The 27,828-nt window shown below is 38.5% G+C and overlaps 1 protein-coding gene across 1 annotated transcript; it reads right to left on the bottom strand.

Moving 5' to 3' along the window:
- Positions 1 to 1,488: 1,488 nt before the first annotated feature.
- LOC127675586 (uncharacterized) lies at positions 1,489 to 3,100 on the bottom strand. Its single transcript, XM_052171648.1, has 2 exons — positions 3,072 to 3,100; positions 1,489 to 2,197 (listed from the first exon to the last, which is right to left on the bottom strand). The coding sequence occupies exons 1-2, from the start codon at positions 3,098 to 3,100 to the stop codon at positions 1,489 to 1,491; spliced, it is 738 nt and encodes a 245-aa protein (XP_052027608.1).
- Positions 3,101 to 27,828: the final 24,728 nt, after the last annotated feature.

The raw sequence follows: 27,828 nt of genomic DNA, 5'->3' as shown, positions 1-27,828 counted from the left end.
CATTAAGCACAGAAAAAGCTAGATGAGGTTATTACTGCTGGGACTATTCCTGGGGTGTCTGCCTCTGAACAAACTCAAAGAGTATAATTGCTGCAGGGTTAACACAGACAATTGAAAATTTCTGACTGCCCAGGAGACTATATCACAGACTCATGTCTTCCCTTTATAATAGATAAGTAGTTTTCAGAGAATATAGTTGAAAGATAGGGGACATGCAGGTCATAACCCCTGGAAGAGAACTCAGTAACGAATAGAGCTTGATGAAGACCTCTGTAGAGGATGAAATGTAAAATAAAGTGTTTAGCTATTAGATTTGCTATTTTCGAGAAGACTGGATCAGATAGTTTCTGTTTGAGTGGAGTGCTCAAAAACTGCAAACACTACCTGCATAAGAAGCATCTGTTATATACAATATAAAATGCTATGGAGGGGCCATTCTTGAGAGTCTTACAACTGGAGGTATAGAACTGATAATAAAATTAAATCTGTTCTGCTTTTCTTTCCAACTGTGCATGGATCTGTTAGTTTGCACACGTAAACAGAAATCAAACACATAATCTGTACCTCTTTGATGATCATTAGTTTTTCCTTGTTCTATGAAAGAGCTGTGTAAATAAAGACTCACTCTGGTTGCTAATAAGTCAGAGCTTCAGAAGCATTCTGATTGCTACTCAGTCAGAGATAAGAGATACATATGACAATTTGCACCTGACTCACTCCCTATTCTTGCTTTTTCTGCTCTGCTGAATTTGGAACATCTGTTCCCTCCACAGTGTCTCCAATTAGAACAGGGTATTTTATAGTTTCTGTGGGAGTGTTTGTTTGTTCTTTGGACTGAGTGGATCCAGGGCATCATTTGGGACTTAGCAGTACTATGTATAATCTTCTAACCTCCAGAGAGCTTCCACACACAAAATTCAAGTCCCTCTATCCCGTACAGGTATTGCTTTCCTGCATTGTTACAAAATGGAAAAAACATGGACATTTCAAAAGAATCGCATCTGGGAAAGTCTGCAGAGACTGTAAGCATGCTCAGTGAGCAGTGTCTCTTCCTGCCTTCAAGAAACTTTAAGTTTCAGAGTTGCCAAAGTTTGGATATACTGCTCTACATTCAATATACATTAGGAGTTTAGATTATTGACCCTCATATGCTTTCCCACTCGAGTGAGTGGGTTTTGTTTGTTTGTTTGTTTGCTTGCTTGATTGCTTGCTTCCTTGTTTTTGAAGAAAACTCTCACCTTAGGTTCGGTTCTTTGGTTTATGGCATTTTCATTTCATCACTACTTTTTCAGCAATAGGAAGTCAGCAAGAACTGAACACATCATCTTAGAATACAGAGATTAGGATGTGAATATCTTTCAAAAATAGAACACTTTCAACAAGCAGAAGGTAAATGCTTAATAAAAATACCAAAACATCAATGCGATACTTTTATTTTAAATAAGTACGCCACTACAGGAGTACAGTGTGTGTGTGCAGTAAATGTTGTCAGGTTGTCTGCTGGCACATTGGGCAAACACCAGAACCCTCATTTATGGTGATTTCCTCAGACTGCATGTAAGCATGCTGGGCATTCAGCTTTCTCAGTGACCTTATCTCAAAGAGGAACATAATTATACTAAAGAGTGACAGGGTGGTTGTCAGGAGACCCAGCGGAAACACATGAGTGCTGTGTTTTATAATCAGGGCTTCTTTCTTAACTGGAAAGTTTGGTGGAAAGTCAAGGGTGGTTTCACCATAAAAATCTGCTACATGGTTCCAGGTCACAGAAATAATGGTACAAATGCTGCTAAGGATCAGAATTAAGATAGAACACTTGTAGCACAGTATCTGAATCTCAGGGACTGAGGCTTTGATTATGCTGACCCTGATGGCTGCTGAGGTAAAAAACACAACAACAGGATTTATCAGCATTGCCAGGAATATCAGATTCCGTGCACATTGAAATTCAGGTGAAATTGTCCAGGTTGAGTTGACAGGTCTGTGTACCAGAATTTCGGTCCCAGTACCAGAGTAGTTAACTTCACAGTGGTAATAAGCTTCCCAGAGTCCGATGTAAACAAGCTTGATGACCTTACTGTCGAATTCCCAGAGGCGCCAGTATTTGCTACTTGCAAGGATCATTCCGAGGCCTGAAGATAATAAGCTGCAAAGGAAGCCTGTCACTCGGAAGATCCACTCCTTAACCCCTGCAAATCTGAAGATAAAACAGGAAAATGATATGTGAAGAAAGTACTGAGTCATGGTTTACAGAGTATGAGTACTCATTAATTGCACTTGATGAGAGGATGCTAATCACCTACCATATATGTTGAATGTTAAATTAAATCTGTAGAGCATCAAGACTACAAAATGCATGTTAAATATAAGGAATCATGGATAGGAGCATTCTGTATCTCCTATTTATTCAATATTGCACTTGTGAACATTGACTTTATTTAGGTGCAACATATAAAAAGTCTGGAGGTATTTGGTTGATGCAATATGATTTTTGACACAAAAGATACTCTTCATATTAATATTATGAAGCAACTTATCTATAATTTTTATAAATGCAGACTTATTATTTTAATAAAAGGAAAATGAGAAAATCATGCTGAGAGGTCCTGATGTGTCCTTTCTTAGAAAGGAAAGAGTCCTTCAGTAACAGCAGCATTTGAAGAATGTCATTGCATTGCACATGAAGATGGGTAAGGGTCTATAATAGGCATCTTATTGCCAGGCGGCATTAAATACCAGATACTCAATGTTCCACAGTCTCCCAGGGAATGTGCTTTCTAAAATGGTGACAACAGTAGACATGCCACTTGGGAAATTCCATCAACAAGATAACTTTAGATTTGATGGTAGCTTGGGAATCACCAAAAGATCAGACATTCCAAGGTTTATCTCATGTAGTAGACCACAGAATAAGTATGATAAGTACAAATGTAAGCAAGATGCGGAATGGCTTTGAACCAGACAAATTAGCTAGGTAGGCAGGGTATGGTATTGCCCTTTTGTGAACCCTCAGTACACAGATAAACATTTTATAAGAACCAAGTAGAAAGCCTTCAAATGTCATACTTTACCTTTTTGTGTTGAGTGTGAAATGATCCATTTGGAGTATGACAATAGCACCAATCTTCTAAGTTACAGGAAATGCTGATCAGAATGGGAGTCACAAGTAGTGGTGAAGGATCTGATGAAAGACATCCTGTGAAGCACAAGTTTCTGCTCAGAACAAAGTCTTGTTGACTGTTGGGCTCTCACAAACCTTTCCATTAATAAATCATGTTTTAAAATTATAGAAGGAAACTTCCCTAACCTAAAGAAAGATATTCCCATGAACAAACAAGAAGCCTACAAAACAACAAATAGATTGGACCAGAACAAAAATTCCTCCCGTCACATAATAATCAAAACAACAAATGCACTAAACAAAGAAAGATTATTAAAAGTAGTAAGAGAAAAAGGTCAAGTAACATATAAATGCAGACCTATGAGAATTACACCATACTTCTCACCAGAGTCCATGAAAGCTAGAAGATCCTGGACATATGTCATACAGACCCTAAGAGAACATAAATGTCAGCCTAGTTTACTATACCCAGCAAAACTCTCAATTACCATAGACAGAGAAAACAAGATATTCCATGAAAAAAGCAAATTTACACATTATCTTTCCACAAATCCAGCTCTACAAAGGATAATGGGTGGAAAATACCAACACAAGGCTGGAAACTACACCCTAGAAATAGCAATAAAGTAATGGCATTTCAACAAACCCTAAAGAAGACAGCCATACAAACAGAATTCCACCTCTAACAAAGAAGATAACAGTAAGCAACAATCACTTTTCCTTAATATCTCTTAGTATCAATGGTCTTAATTCTCCAATAAAAAGGCATAAACGAACAGACTGGATACTTTAAAAGGACCCAACATTTTGCTGTATACATGAAACTCACCTTAGTGTCAAAGGCATTGACTACTTCAGAGTCAAAGGTTGGAAAATAATTTTCCAAGCAAATGGTCCCAAGAAATGAGCTGGTGTGGCCATTCGATTTATTGGATAAAATTGACTTTCAACCAAAAGTCGTGAAAAAAGATATGGAGGAACAGTTTATACTTATCAATGCAAAAGTCTACCAAGATGACCTCTCAATTCTGAACATCTACACTTCAAATGCAAGGGCACCCACACACATTAAAAAAACTTTTCTAACGCTCAAAGCATACATTGCACCCCACACAATAATAGTGGGAGCCTTCAACACCCCACTCAACAATGGACAAATCATGGAAACAGAAACTAAACAGAGACACAGTGAAAATGACTGAAGTTATTGATCAGATGGATCTAACAGATATTTATAGAACATTGTATCCTAAAGCAAAAGAATATACCTTCTTCTCAGCACCTCATCCTACTCCAAAACTGACCATATAATAGGTACCAAAACAGGCCTCAACAGATACAGAAGTATTGAAATTATTCCATGCACCTTATCACATCACTACGGCCTAAAGCTGGTCTTAAATTCAAGCAAATACAATGGAAAACACACATATACATGGACTTTGATCAATGCACTTCTCAATGATAGCTTGGTTAAGGAAGAAAATCAAAAAAGAAATTAAAGACTTTTTAGAATTTAATGAAAATGAAGACACATCATACCAAAACTTATGGGATACAGGGAAAGAAGTACAAAGAGGAAAACTGATAGCTCTAAGTGCCTCCAAAAGAGAATGGAGAAAGCTTACACTAGCAACTTGCACTTGAAAGTTCTAGAATAAAAAGAAGCAAGTGCACCCAAGAGTAGTAGATGGCAGGAAATAATCAAATTCAGGGCCAAAATCAACCAAATAGAAACAGAAAGAACTATACAAAGAATCAACAAAACCAGGAGCTGGTTCGTTGAGAAAATCAACAAGAGAGATAAGCCTTTGGAAACACTAACCAGAGGACACAGAGGCACTACCGAAATTAATGAAATCAAAAATGAAAAGGTAGACAAAACAACAGAAACTGGAAATTCAAAAAAATCACCAGATCCTACTACAAATTTTGTACTCAACAAAACTTGAAAATCTGGTCCAAGGGTACAACATTTTAGACACCAGATGCCAAGGTTAAAACAGGATCAGATAAACCATCTAAATATTCCCATAAGTCCTGAAGAAATAGAAGCAGCTGTTAATAGTCTCCCATCAAAAAAAAAAAAAAAAAAGCCTATGACCAGATGGGTTTAGTGTGGAATTCTATCAGATCTTCCAGGAAGAGCTAATACCATTACTCATCAAACTATTTGACAAAATAGAAACTCAAGGAATACTACCCATCTCATTCTGTGAACCACAATAAGGCTGATACCTAAAGCAAACAAAGACCAAACAAGGAAAGAGAACTTCAAACCAATCCCCCTTATGAACATCCATGCAAAATTACTAAATAAAATTCTGGCCAACCAAATCCAATAATGCATAAAAACAATAATTCCATGATCAAGTAGGCTACATAACAAGATGCAGGAATGGATCAACATACAGAAATCGGTCAATGTAATTCAGAACATAAACACACTCAAGGTAAAAAAAAAAAAACCACATGGACATTTCATTAGATGCTGAAAAGGCTTTTGACAAAATCCAGCATCCCTTCATGATAAACATGTTGGAGAGATTGGGAATCTAAGGCTCATTCCTAAAAATAGTGAAAGTAATATATTGCAAACCAGTAGCCAATATCAAACTAAATAGAGAGAAACTTGAAGCAATCCCACTAAAATTGGGGACCAGACAAGGCTGCCCACTTTCTCCCTATCTATTCAATATAGTACTTGAATTCCTAGCCAGAGCAATCAGACAACAAATGGAGGTCAAAGGTATAGAAATTGGAAAGGAAAAAGTCAAAATATCACTATTTGCAGATGTCGGATCATATACTTAAGCGACCCCAAGCCTTCTACCAGAGAACTCCTAAAGCTGATAAACAACTTCTGCAAAGTGGCTGAATATAAAATTAACTCAAGCAAATCAGTAGCCTTCCTCTACTCAAAGGATAAGCAAGATGAGAAAGAAATTAGTGAACCGATAACCTTTACAATAGTCCCAAATAATATTTCATACCCAGGTGTGACCCGACCAAAGCAACAGAAAGATCTCTATGACAAGAAATTCAAGCCTCTGAAGAAATAACTTGAAGATCTCAGAAGATGGAAAGATCTCCCATGTTCATGGATTGGCAGGATCAATATAAAAAAAATGGCCATCTTGCCGAAAGCAATCTACAGATTCAGTGCAATACCCATCAAAAGCCCTAATGAATTCTTCATAGATCTAGAAAGAGCAATTCTCAAATTCATATGGAATAATAAAAAACCCAGGATAGCAAAAACTATTCTCCACAACAAATGACCTCCTAGGGGATCACATTTCCTGACTTCAAGCTCTACTCCTGAGCAATAGTAGTAAAAACTATATGGTATTTGTATGGAGACATGCAGGAAGATGAATGGAATAGAATTCAAGACCCAGAAAAGAAACCTCACACCTATGGTCACTTGATATTTGACAAAGGTGCTAAAAACAGCCAGTGGAAAAAAAGACAGCATTTTTAACCAATGGCACTGGATCAACTGGAGATTATCATGCAGCAAATGCAAATAGACCCATTCTTGTAAAAAGCTCAAGTCCAAGTGGATCACACATAAAACCAGACACACTGAAGCTTATAGGGGAGAGAGTGGGGATGAACCTTGAACACATGGGCACATGGGCAAAGTTCCTGGATATAATACCAATGGCTTATGCTCTAAGAACAAGAATCAACAAATGGGACCTCATAAAACTGCAAAGCTTCTGTAAGGCAAAGGACGCTATCAATAGGGCAAAACGGCAACCAACAAATTTAGAAAAAAATCTTTACCAATCCGTACTTCTGAAAGAGGGCTAATATCCAATGTATACAAGAACTCAAGAAGTTCGAATCCAGAGATTCAAATAACCCCATTAAAAATGGGGTGCGTAGCTAAGAGAGAATTTTCAACTGAGGAAACATGAATGGCCCTGAAGCATCTAAAGAAATGTTCAGCATTCTTAGTTATTATGGAAATGCAAATCAAAACAACCCTGAGATTCCACCTCACACCAGTGAGAATGGGGACAACAGATGCTGGAGGGGATGTGGGGAAAGAGGTACACTTCTCCATTTTTGGTGAGATTGCAAGCAGGTAAAACCACTCTTAAAATCTGTTTGGCCATTCCTCAGAAAATTAGACATAGTACTCCCTAAGGACCCAGCTAAAGCACTCCTGTGCATATACTCAGAAAAGGCTCCAACATGTAATAAGGACACATGCCCCACTATGTTCATAGCAGTCTTATTTTTAATAGCCAGAGATGGAAAGAACCCAGATGCCTTCAACAGAGGAATGGATACAGACACTATGTGTGTGTGTGTGTGTGTGTATGTATACACATATATGTTTATATATATACAATGTGTGTATTACCATGTGTGTATATATTATATAGCATATAGCACATAACATATAGTATATAGAATGTATATATACACACACACAACAGTATCCCATTGTATATATACATATACACACAATGAGATACTATTCAGCTATTAAAATCAATGAATTCATGAAATTCTTAGGGAAATGGTTGGAACTTGAAAGTGTAATCCTGAGTGAGGTAACCCAATCACAAATAAACACATATGGTATGCACTCACTGATAGGTGGATGGTAGCCCAAAAGCTCAAAATAAACTATTGACAGACCACAGGAATCTCAATAAGGAGGACTGAAGTAGGGGTGCTATGGTTCCTGTGGGAAAGGAAACAAAATACTCACAGGAGCAATAATCTAGACAAAGTGTAAAGCAGAGATCGAATGATAGGCCACCCAGAGACTGCTCTACCTGGTGATTCATCCTATAAACAGTCACTAAAACCCACCACTATTATGGATCACAAGGTGTGCATACTGAAAGGAGCCTGTTATGTTTGTCTCTGGAGGGGCACTGCCAGAGCCTTACACATACAGAGACAGATGCTAACAGTCAACCATTGGACTGGGCATGGTGTCCCCAGTGGAAGAGTTAGAGGGCAGACAGGAGGAGCTGAAGGGGTTTACAGCCCCTTGGGAAGAACCATGAGGTCAGCCACAACAATGAGTAGTTGGGAGTGGGTCTGGTAGAGGGACATACACTTGGATGTAGGGGGTGGCAAGAGGGGTTGAGAGTTTTATGGGGAGGGGGGAAACCAGGAAAGGTTTTAGCATTTGAAATGCAAGTGAAGATTATATTCAATAAAAAAAAAGAAAAAATACGTTTTGCATAGTTAAAATCTGCTTTAAACATTCCAGAATATTAATGAGACCCCATTGTTTACCACACTATTATCATTCTCAAGCAACACATAGTGAAATAACACAGAGTCACTAACCCACATGTGCAACATCAGTAAGTTATACACTGCAGAACCTGAAGTGACAATATTACCACATTGTGCTTCTGACCCTCAGGACATTCAGCAAAATGTGCTCAAAGGGAAGGGATGTCTAACAGTAGGCAGATCTAAATGTCAGAGGCCTTCTTTGGCATTCTCTGTCTTAGGATAGTGAAGTTGATTAATGAAAACCTCATAGAAAATATACAATTCTTACCTTTTATCTCTCTTCTAGGAAGTCCAAATGTTTTAACTGCCAACATTAAGAGGAATAAGTAACTGTACACATTCTAATGTTTCCGTGACTACAATTGTTAGATAATTACTTCTGAGCAATGACCTGTTTTCAATGGATACAAATGAAATGCTAAGAAGAAGTACCTATCATTAGATTTTTTTCATTAGTCATACATCAAATATCCTCTGTAATTTATTACACACTGTGAAGACTATTTTTGGTTACCCTTTTGAATATATCGGAAGTAACTAAAACACAAATGCCTGAAAAAGCCTCTAAGTATTTTTTTAAATGAAATCATTTTATGTCCAATGTTTTACTTCTATTCCACACCTTTCTTCTTTATTCTTTTTTTATTTTATTTTTTTAAAATTTTTATTCTATATATTTTTTATTTACATTTCAAATGATTTCCCCTTTTCTGGCTTCCCACTCCCCGAAAGGAGGAGGGGAGCAAATATCTTCAATAAAATTATGGAAGAAAACTTCCCTAACCTAAAGAGAGTGATAGATGCCCATGAATATACAAGAAGCCTACAGAACTCCAAACAGACTGGACCAGAACAGAAATACCTCTTGTCACCTAATAACCAAAACCCCAAATGTACTAAACAAAGAAAGAATATTAAAGGCAGAAAGACATAAAGCTCAAGTAACATATAAAGAAGACATATCAGAATCACACCAGACTTCTTACCAGAGACTATGAAAGCTAGAAGATCCTGGGCAGATCTCATGCAGACTCTAAGAGAACACAAATGCCAGCCAAGACTATTATACCCAGCATAACTCTCAATTACCATAGATGTAGAAACTAAGATATTCCATGACAAAACCAAGTATACCCAGTATCTTTCCACAAACCCAGCCCTACAAAGGATAACAGGAGGAAAACACCAATACAAGGAGGGAAACATCACCCTGGAAAAAGCAAGATAGTAACCTTCTTTCATGAAATGCAAAGGTAGATAACCAATCAAATATTAAAAAAAATACCATCAAAAATGACAGGAAGTATTAATCACTATTCCATAACATCTCAACAGCAATAGATTCAATTCCCCAATAAAAAGACATACACTAACATACTGAATACAGAAACAGGAACCTACATTTTGCTGCATACAGGAAACACACCTCAGTGTCAAAGACTACTAAAACACTACCTTAGAGTAAAAGAGTGGAAGACAATTTTACAAGCAAATGGTCTCAGGAAACAAGCCATAGTAGCCATTTTTATATCAGATAATACTGACTTTCAACCTGAAGTCATCAAAAGAGACACTGAGGGACATTTCTTGCTGGTCAAAGGAAAAATACACCAAGAAGAACTCTTAGTCCTGAACATCTATGCTCCAAATGCAAGGGCACCCTCATTCATAAAAGAAACTTTACTAAAGCTCAAAGCAGACATTGCGCCTAACACAATAATTGTGGGTGACTTCAACACTGCACATCCTCAATGGACCAATCAGGAAAACAGAAACTAAACAGGAACACAGTGAAATTTATTGAAGCATTGGACCAATTAGATTTAACATATATATAAAACATTTCATCCTAAAGCAAAAGAATATATCTTTTTCTCAGCACCTCATGGTACCTTCTCCAAAATTGATCATATAATAGGTCACATGACAGACCTCAACAAATATAAGAAGATCAAAATAATCCCATGCTTCCTATCAGATCAATATGGAGTAAAAGTTGTCTTCAATAGCAACAAAAAAACAGAAAGCCCACATACACATGGAAACTGAACAATACTCTTCTCAATGATACCTCGGTCAAGAAGACATAAAGAAAGAAATCAAAGACTTTTTAGGCTTTGATGAAAATGAAGACACAAGATACCCAAATCTATGGGACACAATGAAAGCAGTGCTAAGAGGAAAACTCATAGCCCTGAGAGCCTCCAAAAAGAAAAATGGAGAGAGCATACACTAGCAGCTTAACGATACACCTGAAAGCCCTGGATCAATAAGAATCTAATTAACCAAGGAGGAGTAGAAGGCAGGAAATCATCAAACTCAGTGCTGAAATCAATTAAGTAGAAACAAAGAGAACCATACAAAGAATCAACAAAACCAGGAGCTAGTTCTTTGAGAAAATCAACAAGATAGATAAACCATTAGCCAGACTAACCAAAGGGCACAGAGACAGATTCCAGATTAACAAACTTAGAAATGAAAAGGGAGATATAACAACAGAAACTGAGGAAATTCAAGAAATCATCAGATCCTACTACAAAAGCCTATACTCAACACAACTGGAGAATATGGAGGAAATGGACAGTTTCCTAGAGAGATATAAAACACCAAAATTAAATCAGGATCATATAGATCATCTAAACAGTCCCATAACTCCTAAAGAAATAGAAGGGGTCATAGAAAGTCTCCCAACCAAAAAAAAGCATGGGACCAGATGGCTTCAGTGCAGAATTCTGTCAGACCTTCAAAGAAGACCTAACACTGATACTCTTCAAACTATTCAATAAAACATAAGCGAAGGAACACTACCCAACTCGTTCTGTGAAGCCACAATTATGCTGATAACAAAACCACACAAAGATCCAACAAATAAAGAGAATATCAGTCCAATTTCCCTTATGAATATCGATGCAAAAATACTAAATAAAATTCTTGCCATCCTAATCTAATAACACATCAAGATGATCATCCACCATGAGCAAGTAGGCTTCATCCCAGGGATGCAGGGATGGTTCAATATAAGGAAATCCATCAATGCAATCCACTACATAAACAAACTCAAAGAAAAAAACATATGATCATTTCATTAGATGATGAAAAAGCATTTGACAAAATTCAGCATCCTTTCATGCTACAAGTCTTGGAAAGAACAGGAATTCAAGGCCCATACCTAAACATAGTTAAAGCAATATACAGAAAACCATTAGCCAACATCAAACTAAATGGAGAGAAACTTGAAGCAATCCCAGTAAAATCAGGGACTAGACAAGGCTGCCCTCTCTCTCCATATCTTTTCAATATAGTACTTGAAGTTCTATCTAGAGCAATTAGACAACATAAGGAGGTCAAAGGGATACAAATTGGAAAGGAAGAAGTCAAATGATCACTATTTGCAGATGACATGATAGTCTATTTAAGTGACCAAAAAAAAAAATCCAACAGAGAACTCCTACAGCTGATAAACAACTTCAGCGAAGTTGTAGGTTATAAAATCAACTCAATCAAATCAGTTGTCTTTCTATACTCAAAGGATAAGCAGGTTGAGAAAGAAATTAGGGAAATGACACCCTTCACAATAGCCACAAGCAATATAAAGCATCTTGGTGTGACTCTAACCAAACAAGTGAAAGATCTATACGACAAGAACTTCAGGTCTCTGAAGAAGGAAATCAAAGATGACCTTAGAAAACAGAAAAATCTTCCATGCTCATGGATTGGTAAGACTGATATAGTTAAAATGGCCATCTTGCCAAAGCAATCTACAGATTCAATGCAATCCCCATCAAAATCCCAACTCACTTCTTCACAGAGTTAGAAAAAGCAATTCTCAAATTTATCTGGAATTACAAAAAAAAGCCAGGAGAGCTAAAACTTTTCTCAACTGTAAAAGAACTTGAGGAATCAGTATCCCAGACGTCAAGCAATACTACAGAGCAACAGTGTTAAAAACTGCATGGTATTGGCACAATGACAGGCAAGTGGACCAATGAAATAGAATTGAAGACCCAGAAATGAACCCACCCACCTATGGTCACTTGATATTCGACAAAGGAGCAGAAAACATCCAGTGTATAAACGATAGACTTTTCAACAAATGGTGCTGGTTTTACTGGAGGTCAGCATGCAGAAGAATGTAAATTGATCCATTCTTATCTCTTTGTACTAAGCTCAACTCCAAGTGGATCAAGGACCTCAACTTAAAACCAGACACACTGAAACTAATAGAAAAGAAACTGGGGAAAACCCCTGAGGACATGGGCACAGGGTAAAAGTTCAAAAAGCTATCGACTACACAATTTTAGATTGGACATGGCTTAAAGGTGAGTACCCAGAATATGAAAATGGGTAGACTCCCACACACAACACTTCCAACTCAGAAGCCCCCAATTACCCCATGTCAGGGAAGGGGACACTTGTGCAGCACCCCTATAAAAAAATGGAGACAGTGTGTCCTCCAGTGGTACCAAATGATTATATACCTAGCCCAACCTGTAATATGATTCCCTCACTGCAGAGTCCTGTTATGACAGCTTCTGTCAATCAAAGAAATAGAACTTACAGCAGCAGTGCGAGCAGTGGTGGAAGCCACCCAAATAGTCAGAGCAGCAGTTGAGAGTACAGCAGAAGTGGGAGTGTGGGGCTTTCCATCACTTTTCCTACTCTGTCTCCTCCCAGCATCATTCCAGGTCATCTTGTTCAGTTCTACAGCATGAATAGGCCTGCCTCTCACCATACGCCACCCACAATAGGGGTCTTATTGCCCTATAGATGCCCTACTTCCATAACTTTACGAACAAACCTGCAGCTTCACTGTGCAACTCTGATGCAAACAGTGTCCTTCTCAAGACCTTTTGGCATTAAGGTTGCAGGGTTTTGTTTGTTTCAGCCTCTTCTAGCCTAGCAAATACTAAGAATATAAGCTGGAACCACTACAACAGGAGCAGCAGGGTTTGTTTGTTTGTTTGTTTGTTTGTTTGTTTGTTTTGGTTTTAATTTTATTTTAAAACCACATTGCACATCAGCTATTACACTTTTAGATTTTGTTTCAAAATGCTTTGGATTCTTTAACTTACTTCTAGTACACTTTCTACTTCCTGGTTATGTTAGGTCATCTTGACTGTCTTCAGGATATGTCCCTGAAGTCTTCTGAACTTTTAGCTCCATTATGGACCCAAGCAAGACTATATATGAATGTAAAACTCTGTTTGTATTGGTACATGGGAACATTTGAAAATAGTTGCACTAAGTATTTATATAAGTAGCCTATTTCTGAACAAGCTTAGTGGATTAATAAAACATTTGGAAACTCAACAAACAACTAGCTTTTGTAGTCATAGAAGCAACTGGTGGTAGGCACCAGGAACACAACTTACCTTTTGGACCCCGGTCAATTGGGGTTTGCATAAAACACTTGTGAAATCCTTTGTGTTGAAGACTTGCACTGGGGAAAATCCATGGGACAGATGATCCCCCCTTGTATTATTGAGTGCTGATATGGTTTTAAAAACAAAACACAAAATACTGTCTTTTGGCCTTTTCCACCAATCTTAAATTTTTGTGATTTTGAATCCTATGAATTATCTTGGAAGATACTCTGTAACAGTGAGCCAGGCCTACAGTAATTGGAGACTTTTACTGTATGTAATATATTATAAATTACATGCTGTGAATACTGTGAGGTTATTTCCTGTTTTATTGTAAATTTTTCCATTTATTTGCCCATAAACTAAAATATGGTTGATATTAGGAATTTTAAATAAATGTTGAAACTTTGCTGACCAGAATGCAATCACTTTGCCAAGACACAGTTATTGAGGGCTCTGGTCTATCCTGAAATGTGTGATTCTCTGCATAGTTCCTTTACTCTTATAAAAAATTTTAAAAAAACAGGAAAAAAAAGAGACTGGACATGTCTCTTTTTTTTGCTTTTAGTACTGAAAGGTCTAAGGATCTGAGTGAAAATACCTACTCATTTCTTTATAGAGTTAGAATGAGCAATTCTCAAATTCATCTGGAATAACAAAAAACCCAAGATAGCTAAAACTATTCTCAATAGTAAAATAACTTCTGGGGGAATCAGTATCCCCGACCTCAAGCAGTACTACAGAGCAATAGTGTTAAAAACTGCATGGTATTGGAACAGTGACAGGCAGGTAGATCAATGGAAAAGAACTGAAGACCCGGAAATGAACCCACACACCTATGATCACTTGATCATTGACAAAGGAGCTAAAACCATCCAGTGGAAAAAAGATAGCCTTTTCAACAAATGGTGCTGTTTCAACTGGCAGCTAGCATGCAGAAGAATGCAAATTGAACCATTCTTATCTCCTTGTACTATGCCCAAGTTCAAGTGGATCAAGGACCTTCATATAAAACCAGTCACACTGAAACTAATAGAAAAGTAACTGGGGAAGATCTTTGAGGACATGGGCATGGGAGAAAGGTTCCTGAACAGAACACCAATAGCTTATGCTCTAAGATCAAGAATTGACAAATGGGACCTCATAAAACTACAAAGTTTCTGTAAGACAAAGGACATTGTTAAAAGGACAAAATGGCAACCAACAAATTGGGAAAAGATTTTTACCAACACTACATCTGACAGAGGGCTTATATCCAAATTATACAAAGAACTCAAGAAGGTAGACTCCAGAGAGCTAAATATCCCACTTAAAAAATGGGGCAGAGAGCTAAACAATGAATTTTCACCTGAGGAATATCAAATGGCTGAGAAGCACCTAAAGAAATGTTCAACATCCTTAGTCATCAGGGAAATGCATGTCAAAACAAACCTGAGATTTCACCTTACAACAGTCAGAATGGCACAGATAAAAACTCAAGAGAAAACAGGTGCTGGCAAGGATGTGGAGAAAGAGGAACACTCCTCCAACTGCTGGTGGGTTTGCAAACTGGTACAACCACTCTGGAAATCAGTCCTCAGAAAACTGGGAATGATACTTCTGGAGGACCCCCACTATAGCACTCCTGGGCATATACTTAGAGGATTCCCCAGCATGTAATAAGGATACATGCTCCACTATGTTCATAGCAGCCCTATTTATTTATTTATTTATTTATTTATTTATTTATTTATTTATTTATTTATTTATTTAATAATAAGCAAATCAGTTTTCTTTTTTTTTTTTGGCGTCCTTTTTTTTAATTTTTTTATTCGATATAATTTATTTACATTTCAAATGATTTCCCCTTTTCTAGCCCCCCCCACTCCCCGAAAGTCCCGTAAGCCCCCTTCTCTTCCCCTGTCCTCCCTCCCACCCCTTCCCAGTTCCCCGTTCTGGTTTTGCCGAATACTGTTTCACTGAGTCTTTCCAGAACCAGGGACCACTCCTCCTTTCTTCTTGTATCTCATTTGATGCGTGGATTATGTTTTGGGTATTCCAGTTTTCTAGGTTAATAACCACTTATTAGTGAGTGCATACCATGATTCACCTTTTGAGTCTGGGTTACCTCACTTAGTATGATGTTCTCTAGCTCCATCCATTTGCCTAAGAATTTCATGAATTCATTGTTTCTAATGGCTGAATAGTACTCCATTGTGTAGATATACCACATTTTTTGCATCCACTCTTCTGTTGAGGGATACCTGGGTTCTTTCCAGCATCTGGCAATTATAAATAGGGCTGCTATGAACATAGTAGAGCATGTATCCTTATTACATTGTGGGGAATCCTCTGGGTATATGCCCAGGAGTGGTATAGCAGGATCTTCTGGAAGTGAGGTGCCCAGTTTTCAGAGGAACCGCCAGACTGATTTCCAGAGTGGTTGTACCAATTTGCAACCCCACCAGCAGTGGAGGAGTGTTCCTCTTTCTCCACACCCTCTCCAACACCTGCTGTCTCCTGAATTTTTAATCTTAGCCATTCTGACTGGTGTAAGATGAAATCTTAGGGTTGTTTTGATTTGCATTTCCCTAATGACTAATGAAGTTGAGCATTTTTTAAGATGCTTCTCCGCCATCCGAAGTTCTTCAGGTGAGAATTCTTTGTTTAACTCTGTACCCCATTTTTTAATTTCTCTCCAGCCCAAGCAGCCCTATTTATAATAGCCAGAAGCTGGCTGGAAAGAAACCAGATGTCCCTCAATGCAGGAATGGATACAGAAAATGTGGTATATATACACAATTAGAAACAATGAATTCATGAAATTTTTAGACAAATGGTTAGAACTGGAGAACATCATCCTAAGTGAGGTAACCCACTCTCAAAAGAACACTCATGGTATGCACTCACTAATACATGGATATTAACCTAGAAGCTTGGAATACCCAAGGCACAATTCACATATCAAATGATGCTCAAGAAGAAGGACAGAGTGGCCCCTTGTCCTGGAAATACTCAGTGCAGCAATGTAGGGGAATACCAGGATGGGCAAGTAGGAAGGTATGCATTGGGGAACAGGGAGATGGGAGAGGGCTTATGGGACTTTCAGGAAGGCAGGATCCAGGAAAGGGGAAATCACTTGAAATGTAAATAAAGAATATATAGATTGCATCAAGTTTCTCTACATTTAGTTTGATGCTGGCTACCGGTTTGCTGTATATTGCTTTTACTATGTTTAGGTATGGGCCTTGAATTCCTGTTCTTTCCAAGACTTTAAGCATGAAAGGATGCTGAATTTTGTCAAATGCTTTTTCTGCATCCAATGAAATGACCATGTGGTTTTTTTTTTTTTGAGTTTGTTTATGTAGTGGATTGCATTGATGGATTTCTGTATATTGAACCAACCATGCATCCCTGGGATAAAGCCTACTTGATCATGGTGAATGATCATTTTGATGTGTTCTTGGATTCGGTTGGCAAGAATTTTATTGAATATTTTTGCATCAATGTTCATAATGGAAATTGGTCTGAAGTTCTCTTTCTTTGTGGTATCTTTGTGTGGTTTTGGTATCAGCGTAATTGTGGCTTCATAGAAGGAATTGGGTAGTGTTCCTTCTGTTTCTATTTTGTGGAATAGTTTGAAGAGTATTGGTGTTAAGTCTTCTTTGAAGGTCTGATAGAATTCTGCACTGAAACCTGTGCTTTTTTTTGGTTGGAAGACTTTCTATGACCCTTCTATTTCTTTAGGGGTTATGGGACTGTTTAGATGATCTATTTGGTCCTGATTTAATTTTGGTATTTGGTATCTGTCTAGGAAATTGTCCATTTCCTCCAGATACTCCAGTTGTGTTGAGCATAAGCTTTTGTAGTAGGATCTGATGTTTTTTTTTTTTAATTTCCTCCATTTCTCTTGTTATATCTCCCTTTTCATTTCTAATTTTGTTAATTTGGGTACTTTCTCTGTGCCCTTTGGTCAGTCTGGCTAAGGGTTTATCTATCTTGTTGATTTTCTCAAAGAATGAGATCCTGGTTTTGTTGATTCTTTGTATGGTTCTTTTTGTTTCCACTTGATTGATTTCAGCCCTGAGTTTGATGATTTCCTGTCTTCTACTCCTCCTGGGTGAATTGGCTTCGTTTTGTTCCAGGGCTTTCAGGCGTGTCTTTAAACTGCTAGTGTATGCTCTCTCCATTTCCTTTTTGGTGGCACTCAGGGCTATGAGTTTTCCTCTTAGCATTGCTTTCATTGTGTCCCATAGATTTGGGTATGTTGTGTCTTAATTTTTATTAAATTCTAAAAAGTTTCTGATTTCTTTCTTTATTTCTTCTTTGGCCAAGGCCTCATTGAGTAGAGTATTGTTCAGCCTCCATGTGTATGTGGGCTTTCTGTTGTTTTTGTTGCTATTGAAGACCACTCTTGCTCCATAGTGATCTGATAGGAGGCATGGGATTAGTTCGATCTTCTTATATTTGTTAAGATCTGTCTTGTGACCAATTATATGGTCGATTTTGGAGAAAGAACCATGAGGTGCTGAGAAAAAGGTATATTCTTTTGCTTTAGGGTGAAATGTTCTATAAATATCAGTCAAATCCATTTGGTCCAAAGCTTCAATTAGTTTTACTGTTTCCCTGTTTGGTTTCTGTTTTCCTGCTCCGTCCATTGGCGAGAGTGGACTGTTGAAGTCACCCCCAATTATTATGTTAGGTGCAATGTGTGCTTTGAGCTTTAGTAAAGTTTCTTTTATGAATGAGGGTGCCCTTGCATTTGGGGCATAGATGTTCAGAATTGAAAGTTCTTCTTGGTGGATTTTTCCTTTGACCAGCAAGAACTGTCCTTCTGTGTCTCTTTTGATGATTTTAGGTTGAAAGTCAATTTTATCTGATATTAGAATGGCTACTCTGGTTCGTTTCCTGAGATCATTGGCTTGTAAAATTGTCTTCCAGCCTTTTACACTAAGGTAGTTTTTGTCTTTGACACTGAGGTGTGTTTCTTCTATGCAGCAAAATGTAGTGTCCTATATCTTTATCCAGTCTGTTAGTCTATGTCTTTTTACTGGGGAATTGAGTCAATTCATGTTAAGTGATATTAAGGAATAGTGATTATTAGTTCCTGTCATTTTTGATGTTATTTTATATCTCAGTGGTTATCTTCTTTTAGGTTTGATGAAAGAAGATAACTATCTTGCTTTTTCCAAGGTGTAGTTTCCCTCCTTGTATTGGAGTTTTCCTCCTATTATTCTTTGTAGAGCTGGGTTTGTGGAAAGATATCGTGTAAATTTGGTTTTGTCATGGAATATCTTGTTTTCTCCATCTATGGTAATTGAGAGTTTTGCTGGGTATAGTAGTTTTGGCTGACATTTGTGTTCTCTTAGAGTCTGCATGAGATCTCCCCAGGATCTTCTAGCTTTCATGGCCTCTGGTGAGAAGTCTGGTGTGATTCTGATAGGTCTTCCTTTATATGTTACTTGGCCTTTTTCTCTTACTGCCTTTAATATTCTTTCTTTGTTTAGTGCATTTGGGGTTTTGATTATTATGTGGCAGGAGGTATTTCTGCTCTGGTCCATTCTGTTTGGAGTTCTGTAGGCTTCTTGTATATTCATGGGCATCTCTTTAAGTTGGGACATTTTTCTTCCATAATTTTGTTGAAGATATTTGCTGGCCCTTTCAGTTGTAAATCTTCACTCTCATCTATACCTATAATCTTTAGGTTAGGTCCTGGATTTCCTGGATGTTCTGGATTACAAGATTTTTGGATTTTGCATTTTCTTTGAGCCTTGAGTCAATGGTTTCTATGGTATCTTCGGCATCTGAGATTCTTTCTTCCATCTCTTGTATTCTGCTGTTGATATTTGCATCTATGGCCCCTGATTTCTTCTCAAGGTTTTCTAACTCCAAAGTTGTCTCTCTTTGTGATTTTTTAGTTGTTTCTACTTCTGTTTTTAGATCCAGGATGGTTTTGATCAGTTCCTTCATTTGTTTGTTTGTGTTTTCCTTTACTTCTTTAAGAGATTTTTGTGTTTCCTCTTTCATGATTTCTGCCATTTGACCTACTTTCTCCTGCATTTGTTTACTTTTTTTTTTGAATTTCTTCTTTATTGGCTTCTATCTCTTGAGCCTTATTCTCCTGAATTTCTTTAAGTGATTTTTGTGTTTCCATTATACTGGTTTCTAGCTTATTCATGTTCCCCTGAATTTCTCTAAGAGATTCATTTATGTCCTTTTTGTGTTCTTCTAGCAGCATCATAACCAGTGATTTTAAATCCAAATCTTGTTTTCTGGTGTGTTGGCATAGCCAGGACTTGCTGATGTTGGAGAGTTTGGTTCAGACACTGCCATATTGCCTAGATTTCTGTTAGAAGCGTTCCTACGTTTGCCCTTTGCCATCTTGTTATCTCTGGTGTTAGTTGGTCTTGTCTCTTGTTTGAGCCTCCTGTGAGGCTGTAGGGCTATTTCTGTAACACTGTATGGCAGGATTTCCCCTGTCAGAGATTGCTGATGTGCTGCCCTCCACTTGTGTGCCCTTGTAGCCCTGGTGTGTCCTGCCCCGAGCAATGTTATGCTTGGGTTGTCTCTGTGGACTGAAACTGGTACTGCCTGTCTGCTCTGTCAGAGAACGAGGATGGTGGGCGGGGATCCCTCAGGGCACCGGCCCCACGCCTGTCTGGCACACAGAGGAACCACTGCTCTCCCAGTTCCTGGGTGCAGATGGCAGCCAGCATCTCAGTTGCCTGCGTCTCCAGAGGTCCTAGACTCAAGATAGCTCAGTTCCTGGGGTGGCCTGTCTTCTCTGGATGAGGACAAAGATGTCAACTCCGCCTTCTCCACAGGGCAGAGTACCCACGTCAGGCTGGCCCTCAGAGGAACCAGTACTCTCCCAGTTCCTAGGCACAGGCAGCAATCGGCAGCTGCACTACATAATCCGCTATCCACTACATAAAAAACTCAAAAACAAACCATATGATCATCTCCTTAGATGCAAAAAAAGCATTTGACAAAATTCAGCATCCTTTCATGCTAAAGTATTAGAAAGAACAAGAATTCAAGGGCCATACCTAAACATAGTTAAAGCAATATACAGAAAACCAGTAGCCAACATCAAACTAAATGGAGAGAAACTTGAAGCAAACCCACTAAAATCAGGGACTAGACAAGGCTGTCCTCTCTCTCCATATCTTTTCAATATAGTACTTGAAGTTCTAGCTAGAGCAATTAGACAACACAAGGAGGTCAAGGGGATACAAATTGGAAAGGAAGAAGTCAAATTATCACTATTTGCAGATGACGTGATAGTATACTTAAGTAACCCAAAAACGTCTACCAGAGAACTCCAACAGCTAATAAACAACTTCAGCAAAGTGGCTGGTTATAAAATCCTCTTTCTCCTCACCCTCTCCAACACCTGCTGTCTCCTGAATTTTTAATCTTAGCCATTCTGACTGGTGTAAGATGAAATCTCAGGGTTGTTTTGATTTGCATTTCCCTAATGACTAATGAAGTTGAGCATTTTTTAAGATGCTTCTCCGCCATCCGAAGTTCTTCAGGTGAGAATTCTTTGTTTAACTCTGTACCCCATTTTTTAATAGGGTTGTTCGGTTTTCTGGAGTCTAACTTCTTGAGTTTTATATATATAATGGATATTAGCCCTCTATCTGATGTAGGATTGGTGAAGATCTTTTCCCAATTTGTTGGTTGCCAATCTGTCCTCTTGATGGTGTCCTTTGCCTTACAGAAACTCTGTAACCTTATGAGGTCCCATTTGTCAATTCTTGCTCTTAGAGCATACACTATTGGTGTTCTGTTCAGAAACTTTCTCCCTGTACCGATGTCCTCAAGGGTCTTCCCCAGTTTCTTTTCTATTAGCTTCAGAGTGTCTGGCTTTATGTGGAGGTCCTTGATCCATTTGGATTTGAGCTTAGTACAAGGAGACAAGGATGGATCAATTCGCATTCTTCTGCATGCTGACCTCCAGTTGAACCAGCACCATTTGTTGAAAAGGCTATCTTTTTTCCATTGGATGTTTTCAGCCTCTTTGTCGAGGATCAAGTGGCCATAGGTGTGTGGGTTCATTTCTGGATCTTCAATCCTGTTCCATTGATCCTCCTGCCTGTCACTGTACCAATACCATGCAGTTTTTAACACTATTGCTCTGTAGTATTGCTTGAGGTCAGGGATACTGATTCCCCCAGATTTTCTTTTGTTGCTGAGAATAGTTTTAGCTATCCTGGGTTTTTTGTTGTTCCAGATGAATTTGATAATTGCTCTTTCTAACTCTGTGAAGAATTGAGTTGGGATTTTGATGGGTATTGCATTGAATCTGTATATTGCTTTTGGCAAAATGGCCATTTTAACTATATTGATTCTACCGATCCATGAGCATGGGAGGTTTTCCCATTTTTTGAGGTCTTCTTCCATTTCCTTCTTCAGAGTCTTGAAGTTCTTGTCATACAGATCTTTCACATGTTTAGTAAGAGTCACCCCAAGATACTAAATACAATCCACTACATAAACAAACTCAAAGAACAAAACCACATGGTCATTTCATTGGATGCTGAAAAAGCATTTGACAAAATTCAGCATCCTTTCATGCTTAAAGTCTTGGAGAGAACAGGAATTCAAGGCCCATACCTAAACATAGTAAAAACAAAATACAGCAAACCGGTAGCCAGCATCAAACTAAATGGAGAGAAACTTGAAGCAATCCCACTGAAATCAGGGACCAGACAAGGCTGCCCCCTTTCTCCTTATCTTTTCAATATTGTACTTGAGGTACTAGCTCGGGCAATTCGACAACATAAGGAGGTCAAAGGGATACAAATTGGAAAGGAAGAAGTCAAACTATCATTATTTGCAGACGACATGATAGTCTACCTAAGTGACCCAAAAAACTCCACTAGAGAGCTCCTACAGCTGATAAACAACTTCAGCAAAGTGGCAGGTTATAAAATCAACTCAAGCAAATCAGTGGCCTTCCTATACTGAAAGGATAAGCAGGCTGAGAAAGAAATTAGGGAATTCACAAAATTTTTAGGCAAATGGTTTGATCTGGAAAATATCATGCTAAGTGAGGTAACCCAATCACAAAAGAATACACATGGAATACAATCTCTTATAAGTGGATATTAATTAGCCCAGAGGCTCTAAATACCCAAGGCACAAATTGCATAACAAATGACTCCCATGAAGAAATATGGAGAGGGTCCTGATCCTGGAAAGGATTGATCTAGCATGGGAAGGGAATATAAGGACAGAGAAAAAGGAGGGAGTTGATTGGAGAATGGATGGAGAGAAGAAGGTTTATGGGACATATGGGGAGGGGGGATCCAGGAAAGGGGAAATCATTTGGAATGTAAACAAAGAATATAGAAAATAAAAATATTTTAAAAAAAAAGAAGATCCCTGGGTTTGCTGGCTGGCAGGCTAGCCCAGTCAGTGAGCTTCAGGTTCTGTGAAAAACTTCATTATAAAAGCTAAAGACATTTAAATAAATAATGACTGCATTTCCCCATTTAAAAAAAAAAAGAATGTCGTCTCTTTATGTGTTACATGGTGTAGGGTGGGGGTGATGTGGGTTCATATGCTAATTTTGTAGCCTTTCTGTATGGCTTCTGGGTCTCCTTCTCTTGTTAGTTCTGACCCTTCTATCTAAGGCAAGAAAGGAAATGGACTGGAATTAAATAAAGCAATGTAGATTTCATTTAGACTTGATTGGATGACTTCTGTAGAAGACAAATGAGTTTCTCAAAATTACAGTTACTATAGTGATGAACTGTCAAAAATCAAATTTAAAAGAATTACATGTGACATTATAATAATGAAATATGAAACACTGAAGATCAGTTTAACACATTGAACCCTGTAAGATATTATGGAGGGAAATTAAAGACCTGAACACTCAAGGAGATATACTATACCCATGAATCAGAAGAGTCTCTATTGTTTAGATGTCAATTACCCTTAACTAATTATAGACTCAGCACAATCCCAGTTATAATCCATCAGACTCCTTTACAGAAGTTAGTTGTAAATTTCATATGGGACTAGGATGTATAAGAGTCAAAACAACTTTAAGAGAACAAAACTGATTTCTAGACTATAGTTACTGATATATTGCTTTATTTACAGTAGCGTCCATGTGGATGCTATCAGGGCCCACTGAGGGAAAGGTGTTGACTTCGACCTGGGTAGAGACCTAACATTTCAAACTGTACAAATTATAAGATTTCATCAGTTATATCAGTCACTTAAACTGGCTACAGGACCACTCTTCAGAAAAGGAGATTGACCTAATGCTATCTAAGGAGGTGGGAGGAATAATTATCCCCTTAATGGAATAGTGTACTTTAACTTCCCAGAAACCCTGCTATGTGTGCAGGTGCTATGGAGCTACCGTGAGGTGGTTTTGTTAAGTTAGCCTGGCTTTCTGAGTCTCAGAAGGGCATAACTTCCTCATTTTCTTCTTTTCATTCTGTTTCTTGTGGTTGTATGGAAGTGTCTAAGTGTGTTTTCTCTGGTGATCTGGCCCCCGTTTCCCTCTTTCTCTGAAGCTGCCTCCTTTTTGTTATGTGGCTGCTTGTCAAACTTAAAAACTATCATGTTCAGCAAGGTGGAACATGCCTTTAATCCCAGCACTCAGGAGTCAAGAGACAGAGGTATGCAGTTCTCTTTAAGTTCAAGGCTAGCCTTGTCTATATGGTGAGTTCCAGGACAGCTAGGGTTACGTAGAGAAGCCCTGTCTCAAAACAAAAATCATGTGACTAGCCTGACCCCGATCATCCCCCCCCCCCACAAACACACACATACACACACACTCTGCTTCTTTTTCATGTCCCTCCTCCTGGCAGTATGTCTGCCCAATGTTTTTCTTTTAAATTTTAGCAAAAATGACTTCAATCTTAAATTCTTTTATTAACAATATCAAGAAACCAAAGGAAAAAACCCATGTTTCTGTAGTTACAGGGTAACTAGTGGAAAGGTAGGCTTATCGGTTTAATAGGATGAAATAAAGTGCCAACATAAACTCACACATACTTGATTAATTAATTTTTGATGCACAAAGCTGGCCAGGGAAATTCAGTGTGAGAAAGACAATCTCTTTGAAAATGAGACCCATATTGGAGAAAATGGATTTCCATGAATGTGTGTACTAACCATCCATCAAATACCAAACAGGGAGAGAAGGGGGAGGGAGGGGGGAGGAGGAGAGGGAAACTAAACCCCAAAAAACCTCAGAAACAGGCTGAAATATAGGTCTTATAACTACAAAATTTCTGAAAATTTGAGGACTCCTTTTGTTTATACAACAAGTTCATGACAAATAGGTCTGCATAGGAAGTTCCTATCTACTCTACACCAACACACACATACACACACAGACACACACACACCAATAAAAAGGAGAAGGTAGAGGAAGAAAAGAAGGAAGAAAAGAAGAAAATATAGTAGAAACTCTCGTGGACTTGGCTATGGAGTTTTATTTTTTTCTGGTTTTGTTTTGGTTTTTGCTACTAAGAAATTATTGTAGAGGAAAAACAGGTAAAATCAATTTTGATCAACAGTTCCATAGTGGTGCTTCAAAAGATACTTTTGCAAATGAAAAAACAATTGGAAGATATATTTGCAAAACATGTACTCAACAAAAGAATTGTATCTTGATTATATAAAGGACTTTTGTAATTCAGTTGACATGAGCACAACACAATGGAAAAATATGCTTTGTGAACAAAAATCTATGGAGAGCAAGTACACCCACGAAGACTAACAGAAGTAAGATAAACGGAGCAGAGGATTCACCTGTGCAGGGGACAAGAGCAAATTGCTAGGATGCTCCAGAGCAGTGGTTCTCAACCTGTGGGCCATGACTCCTTTGGCAAAACTGTCTTAAAACTATTTGTTATGATTCATAGTATTAGAAAGATTACAGTTATGATGAAGCAATGAAAACAATTTTATTGTTGTGGCTCATCCTAACATGAGGAACTTTTTTCCCCTTTTCCCTTTTCTTTTCTTTTTTTGGATTTATTCTTTATTTACATTTCAACTCTTATCCACTTTCCAGATCTCCCCTTTGGAAACACCATATCCCATTCCCTTCTTCCCCTGCCTCTATGAGGTTTCTTCCCCACCCACCTACCCCCTCCTGACTTCCAGCCCTGACATTCCTTTACACTGGGGCATTGAACCCACACAGGCCCAAGGGCTGCATCTCCCACTGATGTCCAACAAGGTCATACTCTGCCACATATGCAACTCAAGCCATGAGTCCCTCCATGTGTACTCTTTGGAGGGTGGTACAGTCTGCAGGAGCTCCAAGGGGATCTGGTCAGTTGACACTGTTGCTCCCCTCATGAGGCTGCAAACCCCAATAACTTTTTTAGTTCCTTCTCCAACTCCCCCATCAGGGACCCAGCTGTTACTTCAGTGGTCGGCTGAGAGCATCCCCCTCTGTATTAGTCAGGCTGTGGCAGAGCCTCTCAGGAGACAGTCATATCAGGCTTCTGTCAGCAAGCACTTCCTGGCATCCTCAATAGAGTCCAGGTTTGATAACTGTATATGGGATGGATCTCCAGGTAGGGTAGTCTCTGGATGGCCTTTCCTTCAGTCTCTGCTCCACAATTTTACACCGTATTTCCTCCTGTGAGTATTTTGTTCACCCTTCTAGGAAGCACCGAAGCATCCACACTTTGGTCGTCACCTTCTTCTTTTTTGTTGTTTTTTGTTTTTTGTTTTTTGTTTTGTTTTGTTTTGTTTTGTTTTTGAGACAGGGTTTCTCTGTGTAGCCCTGGCTGTAGTGGAACTAACTCTATAGACCAGGCTGGCCAAAACACAAAAATCTGCCTGCATCTGCCTCCCAAGTGCTGGGATTACAGGCGTGCGCCACCACGCCCGGCTGCTAGGTCTTCTTTTTCTTTTTCTTTTTTTTTTTTATTCGATATAATTTATTTACATTTCAAATGATTTCCCCTTTTCTAGCCCCCCACTCCCTGAAAGTCCCGTAAGCCCCCTTCTCTTCCCCTGTCCTCCCACCAACCCCTTCCCACTTCCCTGTTCTGGTTTTGTGGAATAATGCTTCACTGAGTCTTTCCAGAACCAAGGGCCACTCCTCCTTTCTTCTTGTACCTCATTTGATGTGTGGATTATGTTTTAGGTATTCCAGTTTTCTAGGTTAATATCCACTTATTAGTGAGTGCATACCATGATTCACCTTTTGAGTCTGGGTTACCTCACTTAGTATGATGTTCTCTAGCTCCATCCATTTGCCTAAGAATTTCATGAATTCATTGTTTCTAATGGCTGAATAGTACTCCATTGTGTAGATATACCACATTTTTTGCATCTACTCTTCTGTTGAGGGATACCTGGGTTCTTTCCAGCATCTGGCAATTATAAATAGGGCTGCTATGAACATAGTAGAGCATGTATCCTTATTACATGGTGGGGAATCCTCTGGGTATATGCCCAGGAGTGGTATAGCAGGATCTTCTGGAAGTGAGGTGCCCAGTTTTCGGGGGAACCGCCAGACTGCTTTCCAGAGTGGTTGTAGCAATTTGCAACCCCACCAGCAGTGGAGGAGTGTTCCTCTTTTCCTCACCCTCTCCAACACCTGCTGTCTCCTGAATTTTTACTCTTAGCTATTCTGACTGGTGTAAGATGAAATCTCAGGGTTGTTTTGATTTGCATTTCCCTAATGACTAATGAAGTTGAGCATTTTTTAAGATGCTTCCCCGCCATCTGAAGTTCTTCAGGTGAGAATTCTTTGTTTAACTCTGTAACCCATTTTTTAATAGGGTTGTTTGGTTTTCTGGAGTCTAACTTCTTGAGTTCTTTATATATATTCGATATTAGCCCTCTATCTGATGTAGGATTGGTGAAGATCTTTTCCCAATTTTTTTGGTTGCCGATTTGTCCTCTTGATGGTGTCCTTTGCCTTACAGAAAATTTGTAATTTTATGAGGTCCCATTTGTCAGTTCTTGCTCTTAGAGCATACGCTTTTGGTGTTCTGTTCAGAAACTTTCTCCCTGTACCGATGTCCTCAAAGGTCTTCCCCAGTTTCTTTTCTATTAGCTTCAGAGTGTCTGGCTTTATGTGGAGGT

The sequence above is a fragment of the Apodemus sylvaticus genome, chromosome X, assembly GCF_947179515.1.
Source record: "Apodemus sylvaticus chromosome X, mApoSyl1.1, whole genome shotgun sequence".
Lineage (NCBI taxonomy): Eukaryota > Metazoa > Chordata > Mammalia > Rodentia > Muridae > Apodemus > Apodemus sylvaticus.
This window is presented reverse-complemented; position numbering and strand designations above follow the sequence as displayed.

What these genes read in the sequence shown, in the direction of transcription:
- LOC127675586 (XM_052171648.1), bottom strand. Translation starts at nt 3,100, where the DNA reads ATGGATCATTTCACACTCAACACAAAAAG. An exon ending in TTCACACTCAACACAAAAAG is followed by an intron (nt 2,198 to 3,071) that starts GTAAAGTATGAC and finishes TTTTATCTTCAG; the next exon opens with ATTTGCAGGGGTTAAGGAGT.